Raw genomic sequence first — 26,952 nt, 5'->3', positions numbered from 1 at the left:
GGCTCTCTATGGAAATGCTCTGACTGACTCCAACAGGGACTTGGATTACTCTCATGATGCTGCTGATCAATGGATCAATCACTTTATCACAGTATTGATTAGGAATGTGTCAGAGCTCATCTGTATGTGGCTTTGGGATCATTTTGAGGGACAAATATTGCTACAGAATATTTTGTGAATCCTGCTAATACACAACCACACGAATCAATGTGACACAAACAAACAAATATTATTTTCCATTCATATTGATCTACATGTGTTTATATGTTATGTTTATGATAATATTTACACTGGTCTGGATTTATTGTAGAGATTTCTTGATAATTATGCCATTTGAATTAATTTTACTGAAATATAAATTTCTATTTCTTGTAGATTTTTAAAAATTCACAAAATAAACCTCAAGTACACATTCATAGTTTTGTGTGTTTTAAACACTTTATCCAGTTATGACATGAACTGGGTAAACTGGGAATGTGTTTGTTGAATGTGTTTGTGTCAAAGTCAGAGAGCCGTGTCTCTCTACAGTCAGAGGTTTTTGTACGGCGGCTCAATCAGTTTGTATCACTGTGGTACACGTTCGGTGGAGGAACCAGACTGGATGTTGGAGGTAAGTACATTTTACTCTGTTAATCAACCAAATGTTATATTTTTACCGTTTGAATTACACATCTGTAGACCTTACTGCAATGTTTTGTTGGAAATTTGATATTTGATGTGTTTGATCAAATTCTTGAAGGCTTCACATTGTTGTTAACCAGACTGAAATCAACTTCGCTGAAGTTTTTTCTCTAAATTTTGACAATTTTAATTGAAGAAAACTACTCAGAATTACTGTGTCTGAAGAAAATATTTAAAAAACTTTAACTTCTAATATTTCAGGTCAGTAATTTGTAGTTCAGAGTTCAGTGTTCATGGGTGTGACTCGATCTTTCTCCCAGACTAATGAAGCCATTCAACATATTTTCTGTGAGGATTTTATGAGTTTGAAAAAGTGGTTCAGTAGTTAAAAATATTCACTTGAATGTTTCAGTAATGAAGCCTGACTGTTCAGTGATGATTCCTGCTTACATGAAGAGAACAAACACATTTCATCATTTATCAGCTTTTGGCTTCAGACAAGAAATATTTGAGAAAGTTAAAACAAGAAAAGTCTCACAATCTTCATCCCACATGTCAGATTTTAAGCTAAAACCTTCTGAATGTTTATTTTATCAAACAAATCTTATTTTCCAAAGTTACTGTGTCAGTTTGAACTTTTCCTCTGTGGTACTGAAACCTGTCTGTTGCCATGGTTCAGCAGTGATGCCTGTCTGTTGCCATGGTGACTGAGCTCAGAGGGGGAAGTGAAACGTTTAAGAGCAGTTTCATCCAATCTGAGGAAGAGCAACAGAACTAGAAGCCTCCTCTGCTGCAGCCAACAGGATGGAGTTTAGTTGAGCTCATATAAACTTTATTAATGTGTCTCTGTGCAGCGGGTCGAGTCGTCCCCACCCTGACGGTGCTGCCCCCCTCCAGTGAGGAGCTGCAGCAGGGGAAGGCCACGCTCATGTGTCTGGCCAACAAGGGCTTCCCCTCAGACTGGAGTCTGTCCTGGAAGGTGGACGGCAGCAGCAGCGGCAGCAGCAGCTGGGAGGAGAGCAGGAGCCCCGGGGTGCTGGAGAAGGACGGCCGCTACAGCTGGAGCAGCACCCTGAGGCTCCCTGCAGACCAGTGGGGGAAGGTGGGCTCTGTGACCTGTGAGGCCACCCAGGGCTCCCAGACTCCACTCTCAGAGACACTGAGGAGAGACCAGTGTTCCCAGTCCTGAGCTGACTCACTGGGACTCTGCTACTGGTTTTACTCTCATTCTGCTCTCAGTCTGTTCTCTCTTTCTTCTTCTCTCTTTGTCTTGACGTGTTTCAACATTAAAGTGTTCTTGCCTTTCTTCATGTTGTCAGCATTTTCAAACAATAAAGAGTTTCTCATGTGTATTATAATGTGACACGTCTCTTGACTTTGTTCCACTGATATTTGTGATATAATAAATACATTTCTCAGCTTCATGCACAGAGTCAACACAGTGTGGTTGATAGTATGAAGTCAATTTACTCCAGATGACTTTTTAATAGTTTAAGACTGTGGATGTCTTCTGTGGTCATTCCAGTTATTTCTAAATTAATCATATTTGGTGATGAAACACATGGTAAGACTGTTTCACCTAAAGTTTGAAACTTTATGTTGTTACTTTTGTCTATCCAACAACATCCATATGTCATATGAATCTGTCGTTAATTCTGTAAACCTTAACATAAAATTGTAATTCACAAGTATTTTCAGGATTTTAAATAAAGAGCTGCGTATCATCCACATAAAATCATATAATGTCAATTTCATTTGAAATGTTTTGCAAGGAATTTTTAAATGAGACAAAACAACTTTACTTAAAGTCAAACTTTTTAAGTGACAAGAAGACAGTGAATGTCATAAAATGTCATGATACCATACAGTTGATGACAATCTGAATTCATGTGTTACATCTCTTTGATAATTGTCTGATGTGACTTTCTCAATATAAAGCTAAATAAAAAGAGCTATTTTGTGTTATGATGTTACCAAGAACCACAATTGCAAATACTGTAGCTCTAAAAACACAAAAACAAACTTGAATTAAGAATTAAAGTTATATAAAAAATATTGCATTTACAAGAAATACACAAACTAATTTTATCCTCAAAGTCATTACTGTTCTGTTGTTGCCTGTTTTTATCTAAAATGTATTTTATTTAAACCATTAGTGTTTCAGTTTCAGTGCAGCTGTTGATTCAGATCAGTTCCTCTCCTGCTGAGGAGGTTTTTGTACGACGCTGTTTCACTGTGTGAACGGCCAGCTGTTAGACTGCTGACAGCAATAAACTCCTGAATCTTCAGTCTGAACTCCGCTGATGGTCAGAGTGAAGTCAGTTCCAGATCCACTTCCACTGAAACGATCAGGAACTCCAGAGTAACGAGTTGTAGCATAATAAACTAACAGTTGAGGAGCTTCTCCAACTTTCTGAAGGTACCAGTGCAGGTTGCTACTAACACTTGAACTGGCTTTACATCTGATGGAGACAGTCTGTCCTGGAACAACAGACTGAGTCTGAGGAGACTGAGTCAGGATGATTTCTCCTGATGAATCTAGAAAACATGAAAAAGAGCAGAAGGTTATTGAGACAAATCCAGTGTGGAGAAAGATGATCAACATCCAAACAGAAGAGGATCATCTCTTTAACATGGAGAACAGATGGAAGAAGGTAAATGCTGCTTGTTTCACTGTTTCTCCATCACAGCAGAACATCACTGTGGTGAACCTGGCTGCATCCTGAAGCAAAGTCTTCAGAAGAGAGTCTCACCCTGAACAAGGAGCCCCAGGGTGAGCAGCAGTAGGATCAGGGACATCATCATTGTGCTGCCGGCAGGTCAGTGGCTCTGAAAGGCCTGGACAGCCACTGATCAACACTGGCCTCTTAACGGCTGGGAGCACAGAGGCAGGACACATATGCAAACACACAGAGTCAGTGGACTGTAGCTGTCCTCAACATGTCCTGCTGTTTCCCCCTCACTGCTGACACCACCCAACTACACATTTACATGCAGAGGACACTGAAGAGTCTGGTAGCAGCAGGTCTGACATGTTTGTAGGTGTTTGTAATGTGGACATTTTGAACAAGTAAAGCAGTGATGAGGGATGAGGGGATGCTGAGACCGAGACTCCAACCAGACCTGTTGGACATGTGGGCAGAGCCAGAAGACATGGAAGTCTTCATCAGTTACAGGTGGACAGATTTCTTTGTCTCAAGTCCATGTAGTGACAGAGAGACACACCAGATGCCCTCAGACTTTCCCTCCTTCCTCCATCACCTGACTGCCTCATCCATCTTCACACCTGTTCCCACTTTTCTCATCCTCCCTGCAGTTTCCTGCCAACCTCCTCAGCTGCACCTCATTCCCTCATCAGTCACTCACTATATATACCAGCCCACCTCCACTGTGTCCTTGTCATGGATTCCAGTGTTTCTTTCTTGCCTCATGTTTTATGTCCTTAACTGGGACCTGTACCTGTCTGTAAGCCTTTCTACATCACTGTCCATTATTTCTCACTGAGAAGATCACACACTGGCTGTCAGTGATGTATGAAGTATATAAACATGAAAACATATGTAGATTTATTCGTTATGTTGTGGAGGCAGTTAATTGTGGACAAAAATGAAGAAATTATTCAAAAATCAGAGTGTTTTGTGTGTTCACTGTGTGTCCTCAGTGAAGTGTATCAGTCTCTGCAGGAGCTTCCAGCTGCACCAGTCAGTTCAGTTTCTGTTCAGTCTGACTGAGGGAGGTTTTTGTACGACCATTTTTCACTGTGTGAACAACCACTGACTGTTGATATAGTGAGCACTCTGACAGTAGTAAACTGCTGCATCTTCAGCCTGGACTCCACTGATGGTCAGAGTGAAGTCAGAGTTTGATCCACTGCCTGTAAAACGACTTGGAATCCCTGATGCTCGAGTGCTAGTATAGTAAATGAGGAGTTTAGGAGCTTCTCCACCTCTCTGTTGGTACCAGGATAAATAGTTGCTATTAACATTCTGACTGGTCCTGCATCTGATGGAGACGGTTCCTCCAATAGCAGAGCTCACTGCTGCAGGCTGCTGAGTCACTGTGACCTGTCCTCTGGACTCTGAGGACACAGAGACAAAAACATAAAGCAGCGTCATGGTTTTGTGGGCTTCATTTCAGAGGGACGGATGTTCATAGAGGAGAGGAGTTTGATTCTCTGGACTTTACCTGTGAAGCAGCAGCAGAGGAGAGTCCAGATGAGGACGCAGATCAAAGTCATGTTTTTGATGAGGAGGATTTCTGTGGCTTCTGTTGTCATGAAGGACAGCTGTCAGTCATCCAGTGTTCAACTCTCAGGACTATAAACTCTCCCAGAGCACTGGAGCATGGTGCTGCTGATGCAAAGTGGCTCTCTATGGAAATGCTCTGACTGACTCCAACAGGGACTTGGATTACTCTCATGATGCTGCTGATCAATGGATCAATCACTTTATCACAGTATTGATTAGGAATGTGTCAGAGCTCATCTGTATTTTGGGATGATTTTGATGGACAAATATTGCCACCGAATATTTAGTGAATCCCGCTAAATCACAACCACACAAATCAACATCAATGTGACACAAAAAAACACAAATATTATTTTCCATTCATATCAATCTACACTACACATGTTTATGATAATATTTACACTTGTCAGGATTTATTGTAGAGATGTCTTCATAATTATGCCATTTGAATTAGTTTTACTGAAACATAAATTTCTGTTTCTTGTAGATTTTTAAAAATTCACAAAATAAACCTCAAGTACATGTTCATATTTTGTGTTTTAAACACTTTATCCAGTTATGACATGAACTGGGTAAACTGTGAACGTGTTTGTTGAATGTGTTTGTGTCAAAGTCAGAGAGCCGTGTCTCTCTACAGTCAGAGGTTTTTGTACGGCGGCTCAATCAGTTTGTATCACTGTGGTGGACTTTCGGTGGAGGAACCAGACTGGATGTTGGAGGTAAGTACATTTTACTCTGTTAATCAACCAAATGTTATATTTTTACTGTTTGAATTACACATCTGTAGACCTTACTGCAATGTTTTGTTGGAAATTTGATATTTGATGTGTTTGATCAAATTCTTGAAGGCTTCACATTGTTGTTAACCAAACTGAAATCAACATGACTGAAGTTTTTTCTCTAAATTTTGACAATTTTAATTGTAGAAAACTACTCAGAATTACTGTGTCTGAAGAAAATATTTTAAAACTTTAACTTCTAATATTTCAGGTCAGTAATTTGTAGTTCAGAGTTCAGTGTTCATGGGTGTGACTCGATCTTTCTCCCAGACTAATGAAGTCATTCAACGTATTTTCTGTGAGGATTTTATGAGTTTGAAAAAGTGGTTCAGTAGTTAAAAATATTCATTTGAATGTTTCAGTAATGAAGCCTGACTGTTCAGTGATGATTCCTGCTTACATGAAGAGAACAAACACATTTCATCATTTATCAGCTTTTGGCTTCAGACAAGAAATATTTGAGAAAGTTAAAACAAGAAAAGTCTCACAATCTTCATCCCACATGTCAGATTTTAAGCTAAAACCTTCTGAATGTTTATTTTATCAAACAAATCTTACTTTCCAAAGTTACTGTGTCAGTTTGAACTTTTCCTCTGTGGTACTGAAACCTGTCTGTTGCCATGGTTCAGCAGTGATGCCTGTCTGTTGCCATGGTGACTGAGCTCAGAGGGGGAAGTGAAACGTTTAAGAGCAGTTTCATCCAATCTGAGGAAGAGCAACAGAACTAGAAGCCTCCTCTGCTGCAGCCAACAGGATGGAGTTTAGTTGAGCTCATATAAACTTTATTAATGTGTCTCTGTGCAGCGGGTCGAGTCGTCCCCACCCTGACGGTGCTGCCCCCCTCCAGTGAGGAGCTGCAGCAGGGGAAGGCCACGCTCATGTGTCTGGCCAACAAGGGCTTCCCCTCAGACTGGAGTCTGTCCTGGAAGGTGGACGGCAGCAGCAGCGGCAGCAGCAGCTGGGAGGAGAGCAGGAGCCCCGGGGTGCTGGAGAAGGACGGCCGCTACAGCTGGAGCAGCACCCTGAGGCTCCCTGCAGACCAGTGGGGGAAGGTGGGCTCTGTGACCTGTGAGGCCACCCAGGGCTCCCAGACTCCACTCTCAGAGACACTGAGGAGAGACCAGTGTTCCCAGTCCTGAGCTGACTCACTGGGACTCTGCTACTGGTTTTACTCTCATTCTGCTCTCAGTCTGTTCTCTCTTTCTTCTTCTCTCTTTGTCTTGACGTGTTTCAACATTAAAGTGTTCTTGCCTTTCTTCATGTTGTCAGCATTTTCAAACAATAAAGAGTTTCTCATGTGTATTATAATGTGACACGTCTCTTGACTTTGTTCCACTGATATTTGTGATATAATAAATACATTTCTCAGCTTCATGCACAGAGTCAACACAGTATGGTTGATAGTCTGAAGTCAATTTATTCCAGTTGACTTTTTAATAGTTTAAGACTCTGGATGTCTTCTGTAGTCATTCCAGTTATTTCTAAATTAATCATATTTGGTGATGAAACACATGATAAGACAGTTTCACCCCAAATCATAAAACCTTCTATTATTACTATTGTCTATCCAACAACATCCATATGCCATATGGATCTTTTGTTAGTTGTGTAAACCTAAATATAAAATTCTAATTCATAAGAATTTTCTAAATTTTGAACAACAAGCAGCATATCATCCATATAAAATCATATAATGTTAATACAATTTGGGATGTTTTTCAGTGAATTTTAAAATGAGACAAAAAAGCTTCACTTAGAGTCAAATTGTGTAAGTGAAAAGAAGACAGTGAATGTCATTTGAAAATCACCATATTTTCTGTTCTGACTCAAATTTCTCAATTAAAAAACATTGAATACATGATTTCCAGGATTAGATATATAAAGCAACATATCATCTCCATAATGTTTCATACAATATATTAAATCAGCCGTTTCTCTTCAAGAAAATTGCAATTGTTGGTTACTGATGTATCCAAAGACTTGCTGGTAGACTTGACAATATGTACAAAATATGAATACATATTCATCCACTGCTGTCATGTGCTGATTTTTGAAATCCATTAAGTCTACAGAGACAGAGTGAGTCTCAGCAAAGAATTTTATCATTTCATCTTATGGTGTCATAAACAAGTGATGGGAGTGTGTGACAGCTCTGTCAGTACAACCTGACTCTGTGTCCAGATTACAAGATGACAAGACTCATTTTGTTGTGATCACATTTTAATTTATCGCACCATCTCAAGAAATCAAATGCAGGACGTCTTGAGATAATGAGACAGATTATCAGGAGGAAATGACTTCATCAGTGGATTCATCAGTGGACAGTGACAAACACACAGTCCTCTGTGGGGGCTTCTACCATTTGTAGGAAGAATATTTTTCCTGGTGATTTGATGGGAGTGTATTTACATTATGGCTTCTTACCGTAAAGGACAGGAGTAACAACAGTCCTGTTATGTGGTGTTTGTTTCTGCAGAGGTTTGAGACTCGTGAGGGGAAGCTCGAGCGTTTGTTATGCTGTTTGTGTAAAGCTGTGACAGATTTACAGATTTAACAAGAAAAATGAATTTGTTAACAGATGGAAACAAGCTTTGTTATCTTGAGAAAATGACATTATAAAATAACATGTAAATATGGTTGTTTTTAACTATGATATTTGTAATTTAATACTTTAGTTGGAAAGTTTAATTTTCAGACAAATTAAATTTATGAGAAAAGTTTCCATTTGAATATTTTTATCAGTTATTGCTTCTTCTAAAAATCAATCGATCTCACCCTGAAAACATGCTTTTGTTACTTCTAGGCTGGACTACTGCAACTCACTATTATCAGGATGTCCAAAATACTCTCTTAATAGCCTGCAGCTGATCCAGAATGCAGCAGCTAGAGTTTTGACAGGAATCAGTAAAAGGGATCACATCTCCCCCATCTTAGCTTCTCTTCACTGGCTTCCAGTAAAATTCAGAATAGATTTTAAAATTCTCCTACTTACATATAAGGCCCTAAATGGACCAGCCCCATCATACCTGCAGGATCTAATAGTCCCATATATTCCCAATAGATCACTCAGATCACAGAGCGCAGGTTTACTTGCAGTTCCCAGAATTCATGAAAATAGACTGGGAGGATGAGCCTTCAGCTATCAGGCACCCCTGCTGTGGAACCAGTTGCCAATCTGGGTTATTTTATGTCACTAACTGCGTGTCCAGTTCTCCTCGTAGTTTTGTGTCTCTCCCTCCCTCTCTCTCTCTTTCTCTCTCTGTATCTTTCTGCAGGTCTAATATAACTAACTTAAACAACATATCAGCTGAAAAACAAATACACACAATACATAGTCTTCGTAATTCCAATTAAAACAGCCTGTCATGTTTGTCCTTTAATGTTTGATGTTTATTGCATGTGTGTTCCTCTCTCTCTCTCTCTCTCTCTCTCTCTCTCTCTCTCTCTCTTTCATCCTCTCTGTCCTGTCTACCTCTTCTTCTTCTCCTTCACCATCAGCAGGATGGTTCTCCCTTGTGAGTCGGGTCCTGCTCAGGGTTTCTTCCTGTTAAAAGGGAGTTTTTCCCTGCCACTGTCTGCTTGCTCGGGGGTTCAGGCTCTGGGTCTCTGTAAAGCATCTAGAGACAATTTTGATTGTATAAGGTGCTATATGAATAAAATAATAAATAAAAACAATTTGAAAATTCAAAAGTACAAGAAAGGTACATGTTTTGTCATACAACGTAAAATGTAAAAATTGCATTGGGCTGCAATTGGAGAGAAATTAGTGCAGCACTTGATGCTAAGGTAAAATGATTATTCAATTAAATAGTTCAAGTGCAGCATTTAAAAAAAATCTCTACATTGGACTCTTTGCACTTTTTTAACAACAAAACAGACAGTACGGTTCACCTCAAGTTTTAAATCAAGCAAAGTGCGTCTGCTGTGTGATTGGGCCCTTAAGCAGTGAATGCATGTTATTGATGATGAGTTTTTAATTTAATAAAAATTTATTCTGTTGTTTTTTTCTCATAGATCTGAATGAGTTACAGTCTACAGACCCCATCTCGTGTAACAAGAGGACAGGGCAGATGATATGAAAAAGAGTTTACCAAATACTTTCTAACACTACTGTGTGTGTGTGTGTCCTCAGTGAAGTGTATCAGTCTCTGCAGGAGCTTCCAGCTGCAGCAGTCAGTTCAGTTTCTGTTCAGTCTGACTGAGGGAGGTTTTTGTACGACCATTTTTCACTGTGTGAAGCAGTCATACTGGCTACAGGTAAATTCACCCACACAGTAGTAAACTGCTGCATCTTCAGCCTGGACTCCACTGATGGTCAGAGTGAAGTCAGAGTTTGATCCACTGCCTGTAAAACGACTTGGAATCCCTGATGCTCGAGTGCTAGCATAGTAAATGAGGAGTTTAGGAGCTTCTCCATCTCTCTGTTGGTACCAGGCTAAAAAGTTATTGTTATAAACATTCTGACTGGTCCTGCATCTGATGGAGACGGAGCCTCCAATAGCAGAGCTCACTGCTGCAGGCTGCTGAGTCACTGTGACCTGTCCTCTGGACTCTGAGGACACAGAGACAAAAACATAAAGCAGCGTCATGGTTTTGTGGGCTTCATTTCAGAGGGACGGATGTTCATAGAGGAGAGGAGTTTGATTCTCTGGACTTTACCTGTGAAGCAGCAGCAGAGGAGAGTCCAGATGAGGACGCAGATCAAAGTCATGTTTTTGATGAGGAGGATTTCTGTGGCTTCTGTTGTCATGAAGGACAGCTGTCAGTCATCCAGTGTTCAACTCTCAGGACTATAAACTCTCCCAGAGCACTGGAGCATGGTGCTGCTGATGCAAAGTGGCTCTCTATGGAAATGCTCTGACTGGCACGTCTTTCAGCATGTCAAGTCTTTTTTGTTGTATTCATTTCAGCTGTATTAAGTTTAGTACATAGTGAAACAAGACAATGTTCTTCCAGGTGCTACACAACCCCACGCTAAATAGTCAACACAAGACTTTGTCTCTGTACAATATAAATAAAACGAACGATACGCAACCTTCAGGGGCCAGGGTGGGGGGCAGCAGGTCTCTGATGTGACTCATGACCAGCCTCTCAATGCAGTTCATGATGGTAGGCGTGAGTGCAATGGGACGATAGTCACTGAAGCAGGACACGAATGACTTCATGGACATGGGAATGATGGTGGTTTGTTGAAGCACTTTGGGACAATGGCACCTCTCAGAGAGATGGTGAAGATGTTTGTGAGAACATCCACTAACTGGTCTGCACATCCCCTGAGCCCTCTGCCAGGGAAGTTATCAGTCCCAGCAGCTTTCTGTGGATTATTCAAAGTAGGGTATCATCTACATAAAGTTCCTTAACAAGTTGTATTTGAGATTTTATCTCTCTCTCTCTATTGATCTTTCATCACACGTATCAACATTCATGTCTCCTCTACTTGTGTGCTGTTGATGTTTTTCATAGTTGGAAACAATGAAAATGTCATCAAGCTGTGATTCCCCTGTGGTTTATTTTGGCAAGTTTTTATTTTGTTGACATATATTTTGTAATAGAAACACATGTTAGAATAAGGTATTAAGTCCTGGCGACAAGACTGTCCTCCTTTTATTCCCTTCTTCATACTTTATTGTTACCTTCATTTATTCATTCATAACTAAATACAACACTGATCAACCATAAAAACAATCTTTATGAAAAACAATATATATACATATATACAATATAAAAAATACAAAACAGCATAAGGCAATAAATGGTAATGTTACCAATTCAACTAATGCAATGCTACTGGTGCAATTCTGAGGAAGTACACCCTACCTTATACCACATGACATGATAACACTTCTAGTCCTCATTGTCAGTGTCAGGACAGTTGTCATCTTCAGAACACCTACACAAGTCAGTGCAACACAGTCCTGCAGAGACACAGGAACATCTGCCTGTCTCACAGGCATTGTCCTCGCAACTGCAGTGTATCACATTTAAAACGCTGTCAGGGGCCAGATTTCCCATCAATCAGGTGACTTGTAAGATTCCATCCTCTAGGCGCCAACTGTATTCAGCAGGTGATGGAGCTCATATATTTGGTTTGAAACAGGACCTCGTGACTGCAGCTTGGTAGTTTGTCCTTTTGCAGTGCTGATGGAGGGCATCACTTGCAGGGGGAATGGATGATTCTGGCAAGGCCGATGATGCCATACAGTGACGTGCGAGACGTCTTTCTACCTTTGCAAAGGTGTTTTTGTTGATAAACCTACGGTAGCATGTGGGATGGAAGGTGACGTGACAAGGCAGCCTCGTTGCCGTTCTGTTGACATAAAACGACTGCAAACCAAAATGTTATTACGCTCTGAAGGAGTGAGTTCTGCATTAAATGCCTCGACAGAGAGAATCGACTGGAATTTTAGTGACAAACTTCTTGCTGTTAGATTAACAAAACGTGTTATTTTTTATGAACTGAAGAGCAGAAATCAATTATTAAAAGACTTTCGTGGTTCGCCCCGCAGCCTCTCATAATTGGAGGTTTTTTAGTGTCCATGAACCTGCACAACACCATCCATAGTGGGCAAACGTTGACATGTTTTCAATTATATATACAGGAGTGGATATTGTTGAAATAGCTGTAAGCCAGTATGAAGCTGAGGTGAAAGGTCATGATCAATCAGTTCTCATGAACTGTCGAAGGTTGGCTCCACTTGAGATTTTATGAAATCAGACATTATGGGACTAGAATAAGACATGATTGCATGGTGAGAAGTGTGTGTGTGTGTGTGTCCTCAGTGAAGTGTATCAGTCTCTGCAGGAGCTTCCAGCTGCAGCAGTCAACTCAGTTTCTGTTCAGTCTGACTGAGGGAGGTTTTTGTACGACCATTTTTCACTGTGTGAAGCAGTCATACTTGCTGCAGTCAAAATGACCCAAACAGTAGTAAACTGCTGCATCTTCAGCCTGGACTCCACTGATGGTCAGAGTGAAGTCAGAGTTTGATCCACTGCCTGTAAAACGACTTGGAATCCCTGATGCTCGAGTGCTAGCATAGTAAATGAGGAGTTTAGGAGCTTCTCCACCTCTCTGTTGGTACCAGGATAACAAGTGGTTGCTGCTCCAAATATAAACATTCTGACTGGTCCTACATCTGATGGAGACGGTTCCTCCAATAGCAGAGCTCACTGCTGCAGGCTGAGTCACTGTGACCTGTCCTCTGGACTCTGAGGACACAGAGACAAAAACATAAAGCAGCGTCATGGTTTTGTGGGCTTCATTTCAGAGGGACGGATGTTCATAGAGGAGAGGAGTTTGATTCTCTGGACTTTACCTGTGAAGCAGCAGCAGAGGAGAGTCCAGATGAGGACGCAGATCAAAGTCATGTTTTTGATGAGGAGGATTTCTGTGGCTTCTGTTGTCATGAAGGACAGCTGTCAGTCATCCAGTGTTCAACTCTCAGGACTATAAACTCTCCCAGAGCACTGGAGCATGGTGCTGCTGATGCAAAGTGGCTCTCTATGGAAATGCTCTGACTTTGTTCTGTTGACATGTGTGATATATTAGGATCTATACTCAGGGCATAAAGTAACAGCAGTGACACGTCAATGTTTTCCAGATGATTTTTGAGTTGTTCGCATAAGACTTCACTTTATTTCATTTAGCAGAGGCCTTTATCCAAACATACAGAGTGAGTAACAAGTTTCAGTACAATGAAATCGGACTAAAACAATAAGAGCTAAAACATAATTAGAATTGCTTATGTAGAAGAGCAAGAGTGGAAAGCAGGAGAATATGAGACAGTGAAGGGGTGTTAGAGGGTTAGGGATGTTAGGAGAGAAGGTAGAGTTGGAAGAGATGAGTTTTTAAGTGCTTTTTAAAGGAGGGGGGATGCTCCTGCTCTTACTGTGGTTGGTAGACTGTTCCACCAGTGTGGAACGCCGTGGCAGAAAAGTCTGGCTTTGGAGTGCCTTGTGTGAAGGGATGGCAGAGCCAGAGAAGGGTTTTAAGCCTGAATGAGAGGGCTCAGGTAGCTGGATGCAGACCCCGAGTTGTTTAAGTCTATATTACTATTAATTGTCTTTGGGAACAATATATATGGCTAAGTGGTTAATGTGTTCTTAATTTCTCATAGAAATTATTCTGTATGTTTGAATTTAATTTTTTTTTATCTTTAATCAGGATTTTCGGTATTAGAAACAAAAAAAATAGAGTATCATCAGCATAAAGTGATATAACGAATTTCATAACGAAAACACTTGTCAGAATAAGATATGAAGTCATGGAAACAAGATTGTCCTGCTTTTATTCCCTGATTCAAACTTTCATGACTGTGAAAATCTTCTTCATATTTGCAGGTTTGTTTAGTGTTGATGAAGCTGCCTAACACCACCCATTATGATTAAATATTCATATACTTAAAATTATATCAATGAAAGCGATTATAGTTGGAATAGCTGTTAGCCAGTATGAAGCTGAGGTCAAAGGTCATGATCAAAAATTCTCTCATTAACTGTCAAAGTTAGGCTCTTCTTGAGCTTTTATGAAGTCAACATGGCATTTTAATAAGATCGGAACGGACATTGAGACGTGGTAAAGGATTTGTGTTAATTGGTGGTAAAGCAACAAAGTTGAGTGATTCATAACTGATGAAATTGTGTGTGTGTGTGTGTGTGTCCTCAGTTAAGTGTATCAGTCTCTGCAGGAGCTTCCAGCTGCAGCAGTCAGTTCAGTTTCTGTTCAGTCTGACTGAGGGAGGTTTTTGTACGACCATTTTTCACTGTGTGAACAGATCGTACTTGCTAACATCAAATTCCCCCTTACAGTAGTAAACTGCTGCATCTTCAGCCTGGACTCCACTGATGGTCAGAGTGAAGTCAGAGTTTGATCCACTGCCTGTAAAACGACTTGGAATCCCTGATGCTCGAGTGCTAGCAAGGTAAATGAGGAGTTTAGGAGCTTCTCCACCTCTCTGTTGGTACCAGGCTAAAAAGTTATTGTTATAAACATTCTGACTGGTCCTGCATCTGATGGAGACGGAGCCTCCAATAGCAGAGGTCACTGCTGCAGGCTGAGTCACTGTGACCTGTCCTCTGGACTCTGAGGACACAGAGACAAAAACATAAAGCAGCGTCATGGTTTTGTGGGCTTCATTTCAGAGGGACGGATGTTCATAGAGGAGAGGAGTTTGATTCTCTGGACTTTACCTGTGAAGCAGCAGCAGAGGAGAGTCCAGATGAGGACGCAGATCAAAGTCATGTTTTTGATGAGGAGGATTTCTGTGGCTTCTGTTGTCATGAAGGACAGCTGTCAGTCATCCAGTGTTCAACTCTCAGGACTATAAACTCTCCCAGAGCACTGGAGCATGGTGCTGCTGATGCAAAGTGGCTCTCTATGGAAATGCTCTGACTGACTCCAACAGGGACTTGGATTACTCTCATGATGCTGGTCATCAATGAATCAATCATTTTATCACAGTATTGATTAGGAATGTGTCAGAGCTCATCTGTATGTGGCTTTGGGGTGATTTTGAGGGACAAATGTTGCCACAGAAATGTTTTTGTAAATTTTTGTAAATCCTGCTAATAAACAACCACACAAATCAACATCAATGTGACACAAACAAACAAATATTATTTTCCATTCATATTGATCTACAATAAATATTTTTGTGACTATATTTACATTTGTCAAGATTTATTGGAGAGATTTTCTTTTCAATGAATTTGTGTTACTGAGAGAGAAAGTAATATTTCATGTATATTTCTTGAACAATTCACTAAAAAATAAACCTCAAGTACACATTCATATTTTGTGTTCTACACACTTTAACCAGTTATGACATGAACTGGGTAAACTGGGAATGTGTTTGTTGAATGTGTTTGTGTCAAAGTCAGAGAGCCGTGTCTCTCTACAGTCAGAGGTTTTTGTACGGCGGCTCAATCAGTTTGTATCACTGTGGTTGACTTTTGGTGGAGGAACCAGACTGGATGTTGGAGGTAAGTACATTTTACTCTGTTAATCAACCAAATGTTATATTTTTACTGTTTGAATTACACATCTGTAGACCTTACTGCAATGTTTTGTTGGAAATTTGATATTTGATGAGTTTGATCAAAGTCTTGAAGGCTTCACATTGTTGTTAACCAGACTGAAATCAACATGACTGAAGTTTTTTATCTACATTTTAACAATTTTAATTAATTGTAGAAAACTACTCAGAATTACTGTGTCTGAAGAAAATATTTTAAAAAAAACTTTAACTTCTAATATTTCAGGTCAGTAATTTGTAGTTCAGAGTTCAGTGTTCATGGGTGTGACTCGATTTTTCTACCAGACTGATGAAGTCATTCAACGTATTTTCTGTGAGGATTTTATGAGTTTGAAAAAGTAGTTCAGTAGTTAAAAATATTCACTTGAATGTTTCAGTAATGAAGCCTGACTGTTCAGTGATGATTCCTGCTTACATGAAGAGAACAAACACATTTCATCATTTATCAGCTTTTGGCTTCAGACAAGAAATATTTGAGAAGGTTAAAACAAGAAAAGTCTGACAATCTTCATCCCACATGTCAGATTTTAAGCTAAAACCTTCTGAATGTTTATTTTATCAAACAAATCTTACTTTCCAAAGTTACTGTGTCAGTTTGAACTTTTCCTCTGTGGTACTGAAACCTGTCTGTTGCCATGGTTCAGCAGTGATGCCTGTCTGTTGCCATGGTGACTGAGCTCAGAGGGGGAAGTGAAACGTTTAAGAGCAGTTTCATCCAATCTGAGGAAGAGCAACAGAACTAGAAGCCTCCTCTGCTGCAGCCAACAGGATGGAGTTTAGTTGAGCTCATATAAACTTTATTAATGTGTCTCTGTGCAGCGGGTCGAGTCGTCCCCACCCTGACGGTGCTGCCCCCCTCCAGTGAGGAGCTGCAGCAGGGGAAGGCCACGCTCATGTGTCTGGCCAACAAGGGCTTCCCCTCAGACTGGAGTCTGTCCTGGAAGGTGGACGGCAGCAGCAGCGGCAGCAGCAGCTGGGAGGAGAGCAGGAGCCCCGGGGTGCTGGAGAAGGACGGCCGCTACAGCTGGAGCAGCACCCTGAGGCTCCCTGCAGACCAGTGGGGGAAGGTGGGCTCTGTGACCTGTGAGGCCACCCAGGGCTCCCAGACTCCACTCTCAGAGACACTGAGGAGAGACCAGTGTTCCCAGTCCTGAGCTGACTCACTGGGACTCTGCTACTGGTTTTACTCTCATTCTGCTCTCAGTCTGTTCTCTCTTTCTTCTTCTCTCTTTGTCTTGACGTGTTTCAACATTAAAGTGTTCTTGCCTTTCTTCATGTTGTCAGCATTTTCAAACAATAAAGAGTTTCTCATGTGTATTATAATGTGACACGTCTCTTGACTTTGTTCCACTGATATTTGTGATATAATAAATACATTTCTCAGCTTCATGCACAGAGTCAACACAGTATGGTTGATAGTATGAAGTCAGTTTATTTCAGATGAGTTTTTCATAGTTTAAGACTGTGGATGTCTTCTGTGGTCATTCCAGTTATTTCTAAATTAATCATATTTGGTGATGAAACACATGGTTAGACAGTTTCACGTAAAGTTTGAAACTTTATGTTGTTACTTTTGTCTATCCAACAACATCCATATGTCATATGAATCTGTCGTTAATTCTGTAAACCTTAACATAAAATTGTAATTCACAAGTATTTTCAGGATTTTAAATAAAGAGCTGCGTATCATCCACATAAAATAATATAATGTCAATTTCATTTGAAATGTTTTGCAAGGAATTTTTAAATGAGACAAAACAAGTTTACTTAAAGTCAAACTTTTTAAGTGACAAGAAGGCTGTGAATGTCATAAAATGTCATGATACTATACAGTTGATGACAATCTGAATTCATCCGTTACAGCTCTTTGATAAGTGTCTGATGTGACTTTCTCAATATAAAGCTAAATAAAAAGAGCTATAAAAAAATGTATTCAGCATTTAATGAATATTTCTATCAAAATTTATTTTGTGTTATGATGTTACCAAGAACCACAATTGCAAATAGTGTAGCTCTAAAAACACAAAAACAAACTTGAATTAAGAATTAAAGTTATATAAAAAATATTGCATTTATAAGAAATACACAAACTAATTTTATCCTCAAAGTCATTACTGTTCTGTTGTTGCCTTCTGTTGTTGCCTGTTTTTATCTAAAATGTATTTTATTTAAACCATTAGTGTTTCAGTTTCTGTGCAGCTGTTGATTCAGATCAGTTCCTCTCCAGCTGAGGAGGTTTTTGTACGACGTTGTTTCACTGTGTGAACGGGAAGCTCTCATCCTGTTGACAGTAATAAACTCCTGAATCTTCAGCCTGAACTCCACTGATGGTCAGAGTGAAGTCATTCCCAGATTTACTTCCACTAAAACGATCAGGAACTCCAGAGTAACGAGTTGTATCATCATAAATCAAGAGTTTAGGAGCTTCTCCAGCTTTCTGAAGGTACCACTGCATGTCATAACTAACACTTGAACCGGCTTTACATCTGATGGAGACAGTCTGTCCTGGAACAACAGACTGAGTCTGAGGAGACTGAGTCAGGATGATTTCTCCTGATGAATCTGGAAAACATGAAAAAGAGCAGAAGGTTATTGAGACAAATCCAGTGTGGAGAAAGATGATCAACATCCAAACAGAAGAGGATCATCTCTTTAACATGGAGAACAGATGGAAGAAGGTAAATGCTGCTTGTTTCACTGTTTCTCCATCACAGCAGAACATCACTGTGGTGAACCTGGCTGCATCCTGAAGCAAAGTCTTCAGAAGAGAGTCTCACCCTGAACAAGGAGCCCCAGGGTGAGCAGCAGTAGGATCAGGGACATCATCATTGTGCTGCCGGCAGGTCAGTGGCTCTGAAAGGCCTGGACAGCCACTGATCAACACTGGCCTCTTAACGGCTGGGAGCACAGAGGCAGGACACATATGCAAACACACAGAGTCAGTGGACTGTAGCTGTCCTCAACATGTCCTGCTGTTTCCCCCTCACTGCTGACACCACCCAACTACACATTTACATGCAGAGGACACTGAAGAGTCTGGTAGCAGCAGGTCTGACATGTTTGTAGGTGTTTGTAATGTGGACATTTTGAACAAGTAAAGCAGTGATGAGGGATGAGGGGATGCTGAGACCGAGACTCCAACCAGACCTGTTGGACATGTGGGCAGAGCCAGAAGACATGGAAGTCTTCATCAGTTACAGTTGGACAGATTTCTTTGTCTCAAGTCCATGTAGTGACAGAGAGACACACCAGATGCCCTCAGACTTTCCCTCCTTCCTCCATCACCTGACTGCCTCATCCATCTTCACACCTGTTCCCACTTTTCTCATCCTCCCTGCAGTTTCCTGCCAACCTCCTCAGCTGCACCTCATTCCCTCATCAGTCACTCACTACATATACCAGCCCACCTCCACTGTGTCCTTGTCATGGATTCCAGTGTTTCTTTCTTCCCTCATGTTTTATGTCCTTAACTGGGACCTGTACCTGTCTGTAAGCCTTTCTACATCACTGTCCATTATTTCTCAATGGGAAGATCACACACTGGTGTTAATATCCAAAGTCTGTTGTTCAAAGTTGTAGTCTAGTGATGTGTTGTGAATGTATAAAGTATTTCAAATATGAAATCTTTTGATTTAATCTTTATGTTGTGGAGGCAGTTAATTGTGGAGAAATACAAAGAAATTATTCAAAAATCAGAGTGTTTTCTGTGTTCACTGTGTGTCCTCAGTGAAGTGTATCAGTCTCTGCAGGAGCTTCCAGCTGCAGCAGTCGGTTCAGTTTCTGTTCAGTCTGACTGAGGGAGGTTTTTGTACGACCATTTTTCACTGTGTGAACACATACTGACTGTTGATATAGTGAGCACTCTGACAGTAGTAAACTGCTGCATCTTCAGCCTGGACTCCACTGATGGTCAGAGTGAAGTCAGAGTTTGATCCACTGCCTGTAAAACGATCAGGAATCCCTGACTGTCGAGTGCTTGCCCAGTAAATGAGGAGTTTTGGAGCTTCTCCATCTCTCTGTTGGTACCAGGCTAAATAGTGGTTGCTGCTCCAAGTATAAACATTCTGACTGGTCCTGCATCTGATGGAGACAGTTCCTCCAATAGCAGAGGTCACTGCTGCAGGCTGCTGAGTCACTGTGACCTGTCCTCTGGACTCTGAGGACACAGAGACAAAAACATAAAGCAGCGTCATGGTTTTGTGGGCTTCATTTCAGAGGGACGGATGTTCATAGAGGAGAGGAGTTTGATTCTCTGGACTTTACCTGTGAAGCAGCAGCAGAGGAGAGTCCAGATGAGGACGCAGATCAAAGTCATGTTTTTGATGAGGAGGATTTCTGTGGCTTCTGTTGTCATGAAGGACAGCTGTCAGTCATCCAGTGTTCAACTCTCAGGACTATAAACTCTCCCAGAGCACTGGAGCATGGTGCTGCTGATGCAAAGTGGCTCTCTATGGAAATGCTCTGACTTTTGACATACATGATTACTCAGGGCACAAAGTCATAGCAGTTACACATCAATTTATTCCAGATGAGTCTTGAGTCGTTCAAGGCTGTGAAAATCTTTTGTTATCATTCTGGTTTTGTCTATTATTTATCTTTGGTGACAATACATATGGTCAGATGGTTAATGTGTTCATAATTTCTCATAGAAATTATTCTGTAGCTTTGAATATAACTTTTCATCTTAAACAAGGATTTTCAGTATTAGAAACAAAACAATAGGGTATCATCAACATAAAGTGATATAACGAATCTCATTTGTGATGTTAGATCTCTATCGATCTCCCATTACACGTTTCAACATTCATGTTTTCTTACTTGTGTGCTCAGGATGGTTTTATTAGTTCAAAACAATGAAAATGTCATCATTCTTTGATTTTATTATGGTTTATTTTCAAGTGAAAGTTCTTTCACAACAAAAACATTTGTCAGAATAAGATATGAAGTCATGGCGATCAGATTGTCCTGCTTTTATTCTCTTGTTCAAACTTTCATGACTGTGGAAATCTTCATCATAGTTCCAGGTTTGTTTGGTATCAGTGAACCTGTCTAATAATACCTATTATGATTAAATGTTCATATGCATACAATTATATCAATGAAAATGATTATAGTTGAAATACCTGAAACCAAGTGTGAAGCTGAAGTCAATGGTCATGATCAAAAATTCTCTCAATAGCTGTCAAAGTGTGGTTCTTTTTAAGCTCTTATGAAGTCAGACAACATGGGATTTTAGTAAAATTTGCACAGACTTTGAAATGTGGGTCAGGATTCATGTTCATTTATGGGAAAGCAACAAAGTTGATTGATTCATTATAACTGATGATGACTGACTGGAATTGTGTCTGTATATGTGTGGGGACTGACTGAAGTTCCCGAACTTCACTGGTCATCCAGGGTTTTTGATTTAGGTAGATTCGTATCTATTTGTTAACTGTAACAATGTCCATACAGTTTTTGATGTAGAGAAGTACAGTCTCCTGCTGGTCAAATAGGTCCCCAGTGGTAAGATCAAAACAGTTTTGTAGTTGAGAGAGAGCTCCCTCAGGCCAGGTTTTTATTGTCTTTATTTGTGGCTTTGTTTGTCTTCTCAGAGGCTCTGTAAGCATGTTTAATGTTGGAATAAACATGATCCAGTGTTTTATTCCCCCTGGTGGCACAATCCACGTACTGGACGAATTTGGGGAGTACAGACTTTAAACACGCTTGGTTGAATTCTCCAGCAACAGTAAAAACTCCATCATGATGGGTAAACTGTTGTTCCTTTATGATGCCGAGCAGGAGGCTAAAGGTTGTGCTAATATTAACATCCAGGGGTATGCAGACAGCCGACACGATAACTACCGTGAGCTCTCTCTGTAAGTAAAAAGGTCTGCATAAGACTGCCAGAACCTCTAAATCAGGAGAGTAATGCATGTCGATGATCCTGTTGTTATTACACCATTCGGTATGCACGTAAACACAAGAAGAAGAAGAATCAGCTTTATTGACAGTATATATATTTTTACATACACACACTGAATTCATCTTCTGCATTTGACCCATCCTTAGTTGAACCCACACATGCAACACCTGGCAAATTACATGCAGTGAAACACACGGTGGGGGAATCGAACCGGCGACCCTCTGATCACAAGCTGCTTCTCCAACCTCTAGGCCACGGCTGCTCCCCGCAAAGTCCCCCTCCTTTGCTCTTACCCAAGTCTTTGTTTCGGTGCTGCCGGTGTAGCATGCGGTCCGTAAGCTGAACAGCAGCGTCGGGGAAGCCACGTCTCCGTAATGAGAATAACGCTGCAGTCTCTCACAAAGTTGGTCGTGACAAGGACTGTAACTTCAATTCATCCATATTATGCGTGATGGATCTGGTGTTAGTGAGGAAGACACTTGGTAGCGGTGGTCTGCGGGGTTGTTTCCTTAGTCTGGCATTACTGCCCGACCGGCATTCTCCAACTCGGAGAGCTATGAGCAGCAGCACTCCTGCACGCCGCCATCTTCCAAGCATGAAAAATAAGGAATTTCAGTTTAAGAAAAAAAAAAAAAAATAGAATATCATCTGCATAAAGTGATATAACAACTCTTATTTGAGATTTTATCTTTCTCTCTCTCTCTATTTATCTCTTAGGACACATTTCATCATTCATGTCTTCTTACTCATGTGTGGTTGATTTTAATAATTGGAAACAGTGAAAATGTGATGAGGGAGTGATTCCCTTGTGGTTTTATTTTATCAAAGTCTTTATTTCCTTACTATATACTTCATATCGGAAACACATGTTGGAATAAGGTAGGAACTCTTGGCAACAAGACTGTCCTGCTTTTATTCATTTCTTCACAAATTCATATCTATAAAAATTTTCCTCAAAGTTGAAAGTTTGTTTGGTATCAATCCATCTGTATAACAACCCATGATGGTCAAATGTTTAGATATTTTATATTACATAAACATAACTGGTTATACTTGAAAAAGCTGTAAATAATTATGAAGCTGAGGTCAAAGGTCATGATCAAGAAATGTCTCATAAATGATCAAAGGTTAGCTCCTCCTGAGTTTTTGTGAAATTAAATAACATGGGATTATAATGAAATATGAATGGATGGTGAAAAGTCTGCTTGTGTGTGTTTTTGTGTGTTCACTGTGTGTGTGTGTTTGTCTCTTCAGTGAAGTGTATCAGTCTCTGCAGGAGCTTCCAGCTGCAGCAGTCAGTTCAGTTTCTGTTCAGTCTGACTGAGGGAGGTTTTTGTACGACCATTTTTCACTGTGTGAACAACCACTGACTGTTGATATAGTGAGCACTCTGACAGTAGTAAACTGCTGCATCTTCAGCCTGGACTCCACTGATGGTCAGAGTGAAGTCAGAGTTTGATCCACTGCCTGTAAAACGATCAGGAATCCCTGACTGTCGAGTGCTAGCAAAGTAAATGAGGAGTTTAGGAGCTTCTCCATCTCTCTGTTGGTACCAGGATAACAAGTGGTATGGGCTGCTATAATAAACATTCTGACTGGTCCTGCATCTGATGGAGACGGAGCCTCCAATAGCAGAGCTCACTGCTGCAGGCTGCTGAGTCACTGTGACCTGTCCTCTGGACTCTGAGGACACAGAGACAAAAACATAAAGCAGCGTCATGCTTTTGTGGGCTTCATTTCAGAGGGACGGATGTTCATAGAGGAGAGGAGTTTGATTCTCTGGACTTTACCTGTGAAGCAGCAGCAGAGGAGAGTCCAGATGAGGACGCAGATCAAAGTCATGTTTTTGATGAGGAGGATTTCTGTGGCTTCTGTTGTCATGAAGGACAGCTGTCAGTCATCCAGTGTTCAACTCTCAGGACTATAAACTCTCCCAGAGCACTGGAGCATGGTGCTGCTGATGCAAAGTGGCTCTCTATGGAAATGCTCTGACTTTTGACATACATGATTACTCAGGGCACAAAGTCATAGCAGTTACACATCAATTTATTCCAGATGAGTCTTGAGTCGTTCAAGGCTGTGGAAATCTTTTGTTATCATTCTGGTTTTGTCTATTATTTATCTTTGGTGACAATACATATGGTCAGATGGTTAATGTGTTCATAATTTCTCATAGAAATTATTCTGTAGCTTTGAATATAACTTTTCATCTTAAACAAGGATTTTCAGTATTAGAAACAAAACAATAGGGTATCATCAACATAAAGTGATATAACGAATCTCATTTGTGATGTTAGATCTCTATCGATCTCCCATTACACGTTTCAACATTCATGTTTTCTTACTTGTGTGCTCAGGATGGTTTTATTAGTTCAAAACAATGAAAATGTCATCATTCTTTGATTTTATTATGGTTTATTTTCAAGTGAAAGTTCTTTCACAACAAAAACATTTGTCAGAATAAGATATGAAGTCATGGCGATCAGATTGTCCTGCTTTTATTCTCTTGTTCAAACTTTCATGACTGTGGAAATCTTCATCATAGTTCCAGGTTTGTTTGGTATCAGTGAACCTGTCTAATAATACCTATTATGATTAAATGTTCATATGCATACAATTATATCAATGAAAATGATTATAGTTGAAATACCTGAAACCAAGTGTGAAGCTGAAGTCAATGGTCATGATCAAAAATTCTCTCAATAGCTGTCAAAGTGTGGTTCTTTTTAAGCTTTTATGAAGTCAGACAACATGGGATTTTAGTAAAATTTGCACAGACTTTGAAATGTGGGTCAGGATTCATGTTCATTTATGGGAAAGCAACAAAGTTGATTGATTCATTATAACTGATGATGACTGACTGGAATTGTGTCTGTATATGTGTGGGGACTGACTGAAGTTCCCGAACTTCACTGGTCATCCAGGGTTTTTGATTTAGGTAGATTCGTATCTATTTGTTAACTGTAACAATGTCCATACAGTTTTTGATGTAGAGAAGTACAGTCTCCTGCTGGTCAAATAGGTCCCCAGTGGTAAGATCAAAACAGTTTTGTAGTTGAGAGAGAGCTCCCTCAGGCCAGGTTTTTATTGTCTTTATTTGTGGCTTTGTTTGTCTTCTCAGAGGCTCTGTAAGCATGTTTAATGTTGGAATAAACATGATCCAGTGTTTTATTCCCCCTGGTGGCACAATCCACGTACTGGACGAATTTGGGGAGTACAGACTTTAAACACGCTTGGTTGAATTCTCCAGCAACAGTAAAAACTCCATCATGATGGGTAAACTGTTGTTCCTTTATGATGCCGAGCAGGAGGCTAAAGGTTGTGCTAATATTAACATCCAGGGGTATGCAGACAGCCGACACGATAACTACCGTGAGCTCTCTCTGTAAGTAAAAAGGTCTGCATAAGACTGCCAGAACCTCTAAATCAGGAGAGTAATGCATGTCGATGATCCTGTTGTTATTACACCATTCGGTATGCACGTAAACACAAGAAGAAGAAGAATCAGCTTTATTGACAGTATATATATTTTTACATACACACACTGAATTCATCTTCTGCATTTGACCCATCCTTAGTTGAACCCACACATGCAACACCTGGCAAATTACATGCAGTGAAACACACGGTGGGGGAATCGAACCGGCGACCCTCTGATCACAAGCTGCTTCTCCAACCTCTAGGCCACGGCTGCTCCCCGCAAAGTCCCCCTCCTTTGCTCTTACCCAAGTCTTTGTTTCGGTGCTGCCGGTGTAGCATGCGGTCCGTAAGCTGAACAGCAGCGTCGGGGAAGCCACGTCTCCGTAATGAGAATAACGCTGCAGTCTCTCACAAAGTTGGTCGTGACAAGGACTGTAACTTCAATTCGTCCATATTATGCGTGATGGATCTGGTGTTAGTGAGGAAGACACTTGGTAGCGGTGGTCTGCGGGGTTGTTTCCTTAGTCTGGCATTACTGCCCGACCGGCATTCTCCAACTCGGAGAGCTACGAGCAGCAGCACTCCTGCACGCCGCCATCTTCCAAGCATGAAAAATAAGGAATTTCAGTTTTGGGAAAAAAAAATAGAGTATCTTCTGCATAAAGTGATATAACAACTCTTATTTGAGATTTTATCTTTCTCTCTCTCTCTATTTATCTCTTAGGACACATTTCATCATTCATGTCTTCTTACTCATGTGTGGTTGATTTTAATAATTGGAAACAGTGAAAATGTGATGAGGGAGTGATTCCCTTGTGGTTTTATTTTATCAAAGTCTTTATTTCCTTACTATATACTTCATATCGGAAACACATGTTGGAATAAGGTAGGAACTCTTGGCAACAAGACTGTCCTGCTTTTATTCATTTCTTCACAAATTCATATCTATAAAAATTTTCCTCAAAGTTGAAAGTTTGTTTGGTATCAATCCATCTGTATAACAACCCATGATGGTCAAATGTTTAGATATTTTATATTACATAAACATAACTGGTTATACTTGAAAAAGCTGTAAATAATTATGAAGCTGAGGTCAAAGGTCATGATCAAGAAATGTCTCATAAATGATCAAAGGTTAGCTCCTCCTGAGTTTTTGTGAAATTAAATAACATGGGATTATAATGAAATATGAATGGATGGTGAAAAGTCTGCTTGTGTGTGTTTTTGTGTGTTCACTGTGTGTGTGTGTTTGTCTCTTCAGTGAAGTGTATCAGTCTCTGCAGGAGCTTCCAGCTGCAGCAGTCAGTTCAGTTTCTGTTCAGTCTGACTGAGGGAGGTTTTTGTACGACCATTTTTCACTGTGTGAACAACCACTGACTGTTGATATAGTGAGCACTCTGACAGTAGTAAACTGCTGCATCTTCAGCCTGGACTCCACTGATGGTCAGAGTGAAGTCAGAGTTTGATCCACTGCCTGTAAAACGATCAGGAATCCCTGATTCTCGAGTGCTAGTATAGTAAATGAGGAGTTTAGGAGCTTCTTCATCTCTCTGTTGGTACCAGGATAACAAGTGGTAGCCGTTCCAAACATAAACATTCTGACTGGTCCTACATCTGATGGAGACGGTTCCTCCAATAGCAGAGCTCACTGCTGCAGGCTGAGTCACTGTGACCTGTCCTCTGGACTCTGAGGACACAGAGACAAAAACATAAAGCAGCGTCATGGTTTTGTGGGCTTCATTTCAGAGGGACGGATGTTCATAGAGGAGAGGAGTTTGATTCTCTGGACTTTACCTGTGAAGCAGCAGCAGAGGAGAGTCCAGATGAGGACGCAGATCAAAGTCATGTTTTTGATGAGGAGGATTTCTGTGGCTTCTGTTGTCATGAAGGACAGCTGTCAGTCATCCAGTGTTCAACTCTCAGGACTATAAACTCTCCCAGAGCACTGG

The 26,952-nt window shown here is 40.5% G+C and overlaps 1 protein-coding gene and 9 gene segments (V, D, J or C); 3 read left to right on the top strand and 7 right to left on the bottom strand.

Annotated features, from left to right (window-relative positions):
- The first annotated feature begins 455 nt into the window (after window positions 1-455).
- Window positions 456-1,979, top strand: LOC124075018. The segment is given in 2 exon segments: window positions 456-610; window positions 1,476-1,979. Coding segments are annotated over 2 exon segments (471 nt in total).
- Window positions 1,980-2,078: 99 nt separating this feature from the next.
- LOC124075045 lies at window positions 2,079-3,960 on the bottom strand. The segment is given in 2 exon segments: window positions 2,079-3,159; window positions 3,375-3,960. Coding segments are annotated over 2 exon segments (360 nt in total).
- A 382-nt stretch (window positions 3,961-4,342) lies between these two features.
- LOC124075037 lies at window positions 4,343-4,863 on the bottom strand. The segment is given in 2 exon segments: window positions 4,343-4,699; window positions 4,807-4,863. Coding segments are annotated over 2 exon segments (375 nt in total).
- A 588-nt stretch (window positions 4,864-5,451) lies between these two features.
- On the top strand, window positions 5,452-6,955 carry LOC124074894 (the record flags this gene model as incomplete). The annotated part of the segment is given in 2 exon segments: window positions 5,452-5,587; window positions 6,452-6,955. Coding segments are annotated over 2 exon segments (471 nt in total), but the record flags the coding sequence as incomplete, so codon positions are not given.
- A 2,903-nt stretch (window positions 6,956-9,858) lies between these two features.
- LOC124074893 lies at window positions 9,859-14,889 on the bottom strand. The gene is made up of 5 exons (XM_046418235.1): window positions 14,834-14,889; window positions 12,526-12,853; window positions 10,678-10,786; window positions 10,307-10,409; window positions 9,859-10,199 (listed from the first exon to the last, which is right to left on the bottom strand). The coding sequence occupies exons 1-5, from the start codon at window positions 14,883-14,885 to the stop codon at window positions 9,874-9,876; spliced, it is 918 nt and encodes a 305-aa protein (XP_046274191.1). The 5' UTR covers window positions 14,886-14,889; the 3' UTR covers window positions 9,859-9,873.
- A 569-nt stretch (window positions 14,890-15,458) lies between these two features.
- LOC124075015 lies at window positions 15,459-17,001 on the top strand. The segment is given in 2 exon segments: window positions 15,459-15,625; window positions 16,498-17,001. Coding segments are annotated over 2 exon segments (471 nt in total).
- Window positions 17,002-17,525: 524 nt separating this feature from the next.
- On the bottom strand, window positions 17,526-19,191 carry LOC124075047. The segment is given in 2 exon segments: window positions 17,526-18,240; window positions 18,456-19,191. Coding segments are annotated over 2 exon segments (360 nt in total).
- A 295-nt stretch (window positions 19,192-19,486) lies between these two features.
- On the bottom strand, window positions 19,487-20,044 carry LOC124075019. The segment is given in 2 exon segments: window positions 19,487-19,834; window positions 19,942-20,044. Coding segments are annotated over 2 exon segments (426 nt in total).
- A 2,848-nt stretch (window positions 20,045-22,892) lies between these two features.
- Window positions 22,893-23,425, bottom strand: LOC124075020. The segment is given in 2 exon segments: window positions 22,893-23,266; window positions 23,374-23,425. Coding segments are annotated over 2 exon segments (387 nt in total).
- Window positions 23,426-26,294: 2,869 nt separating this feature from the next.
- On the bottom strand, window positions 26,295-26,853 carry LOC124075027. The segment is given in 2 exon segments: window positions 26,295-26,690; window positions 26,798-26,853. Coding segments are annotated over 2 exon segments (384 nt in total).
- Between the last annotated feature and the right edge of the window lie 99 nt (window positions 26,854-26,952).

Source organism: Scatophagus argus, chromosome 17, assembly GCF_020382885.2.
Source record: "Scatophagus argus isolate fScaArg1 chromosome 17, fScaArg1.pri, whole genome shotgun sequence".
In the NCBI taxonomy this organism is placed as follows: Eukaryota; Metazoa; Chordata; class Actinopteri; family Scatophagidae; genus Scatophagus; species Scatophagus argus.
Note: the sequence above shows the minus strand (reverse complement) of the source record. Positions and strands in the feature narration are given on the sequence as shown.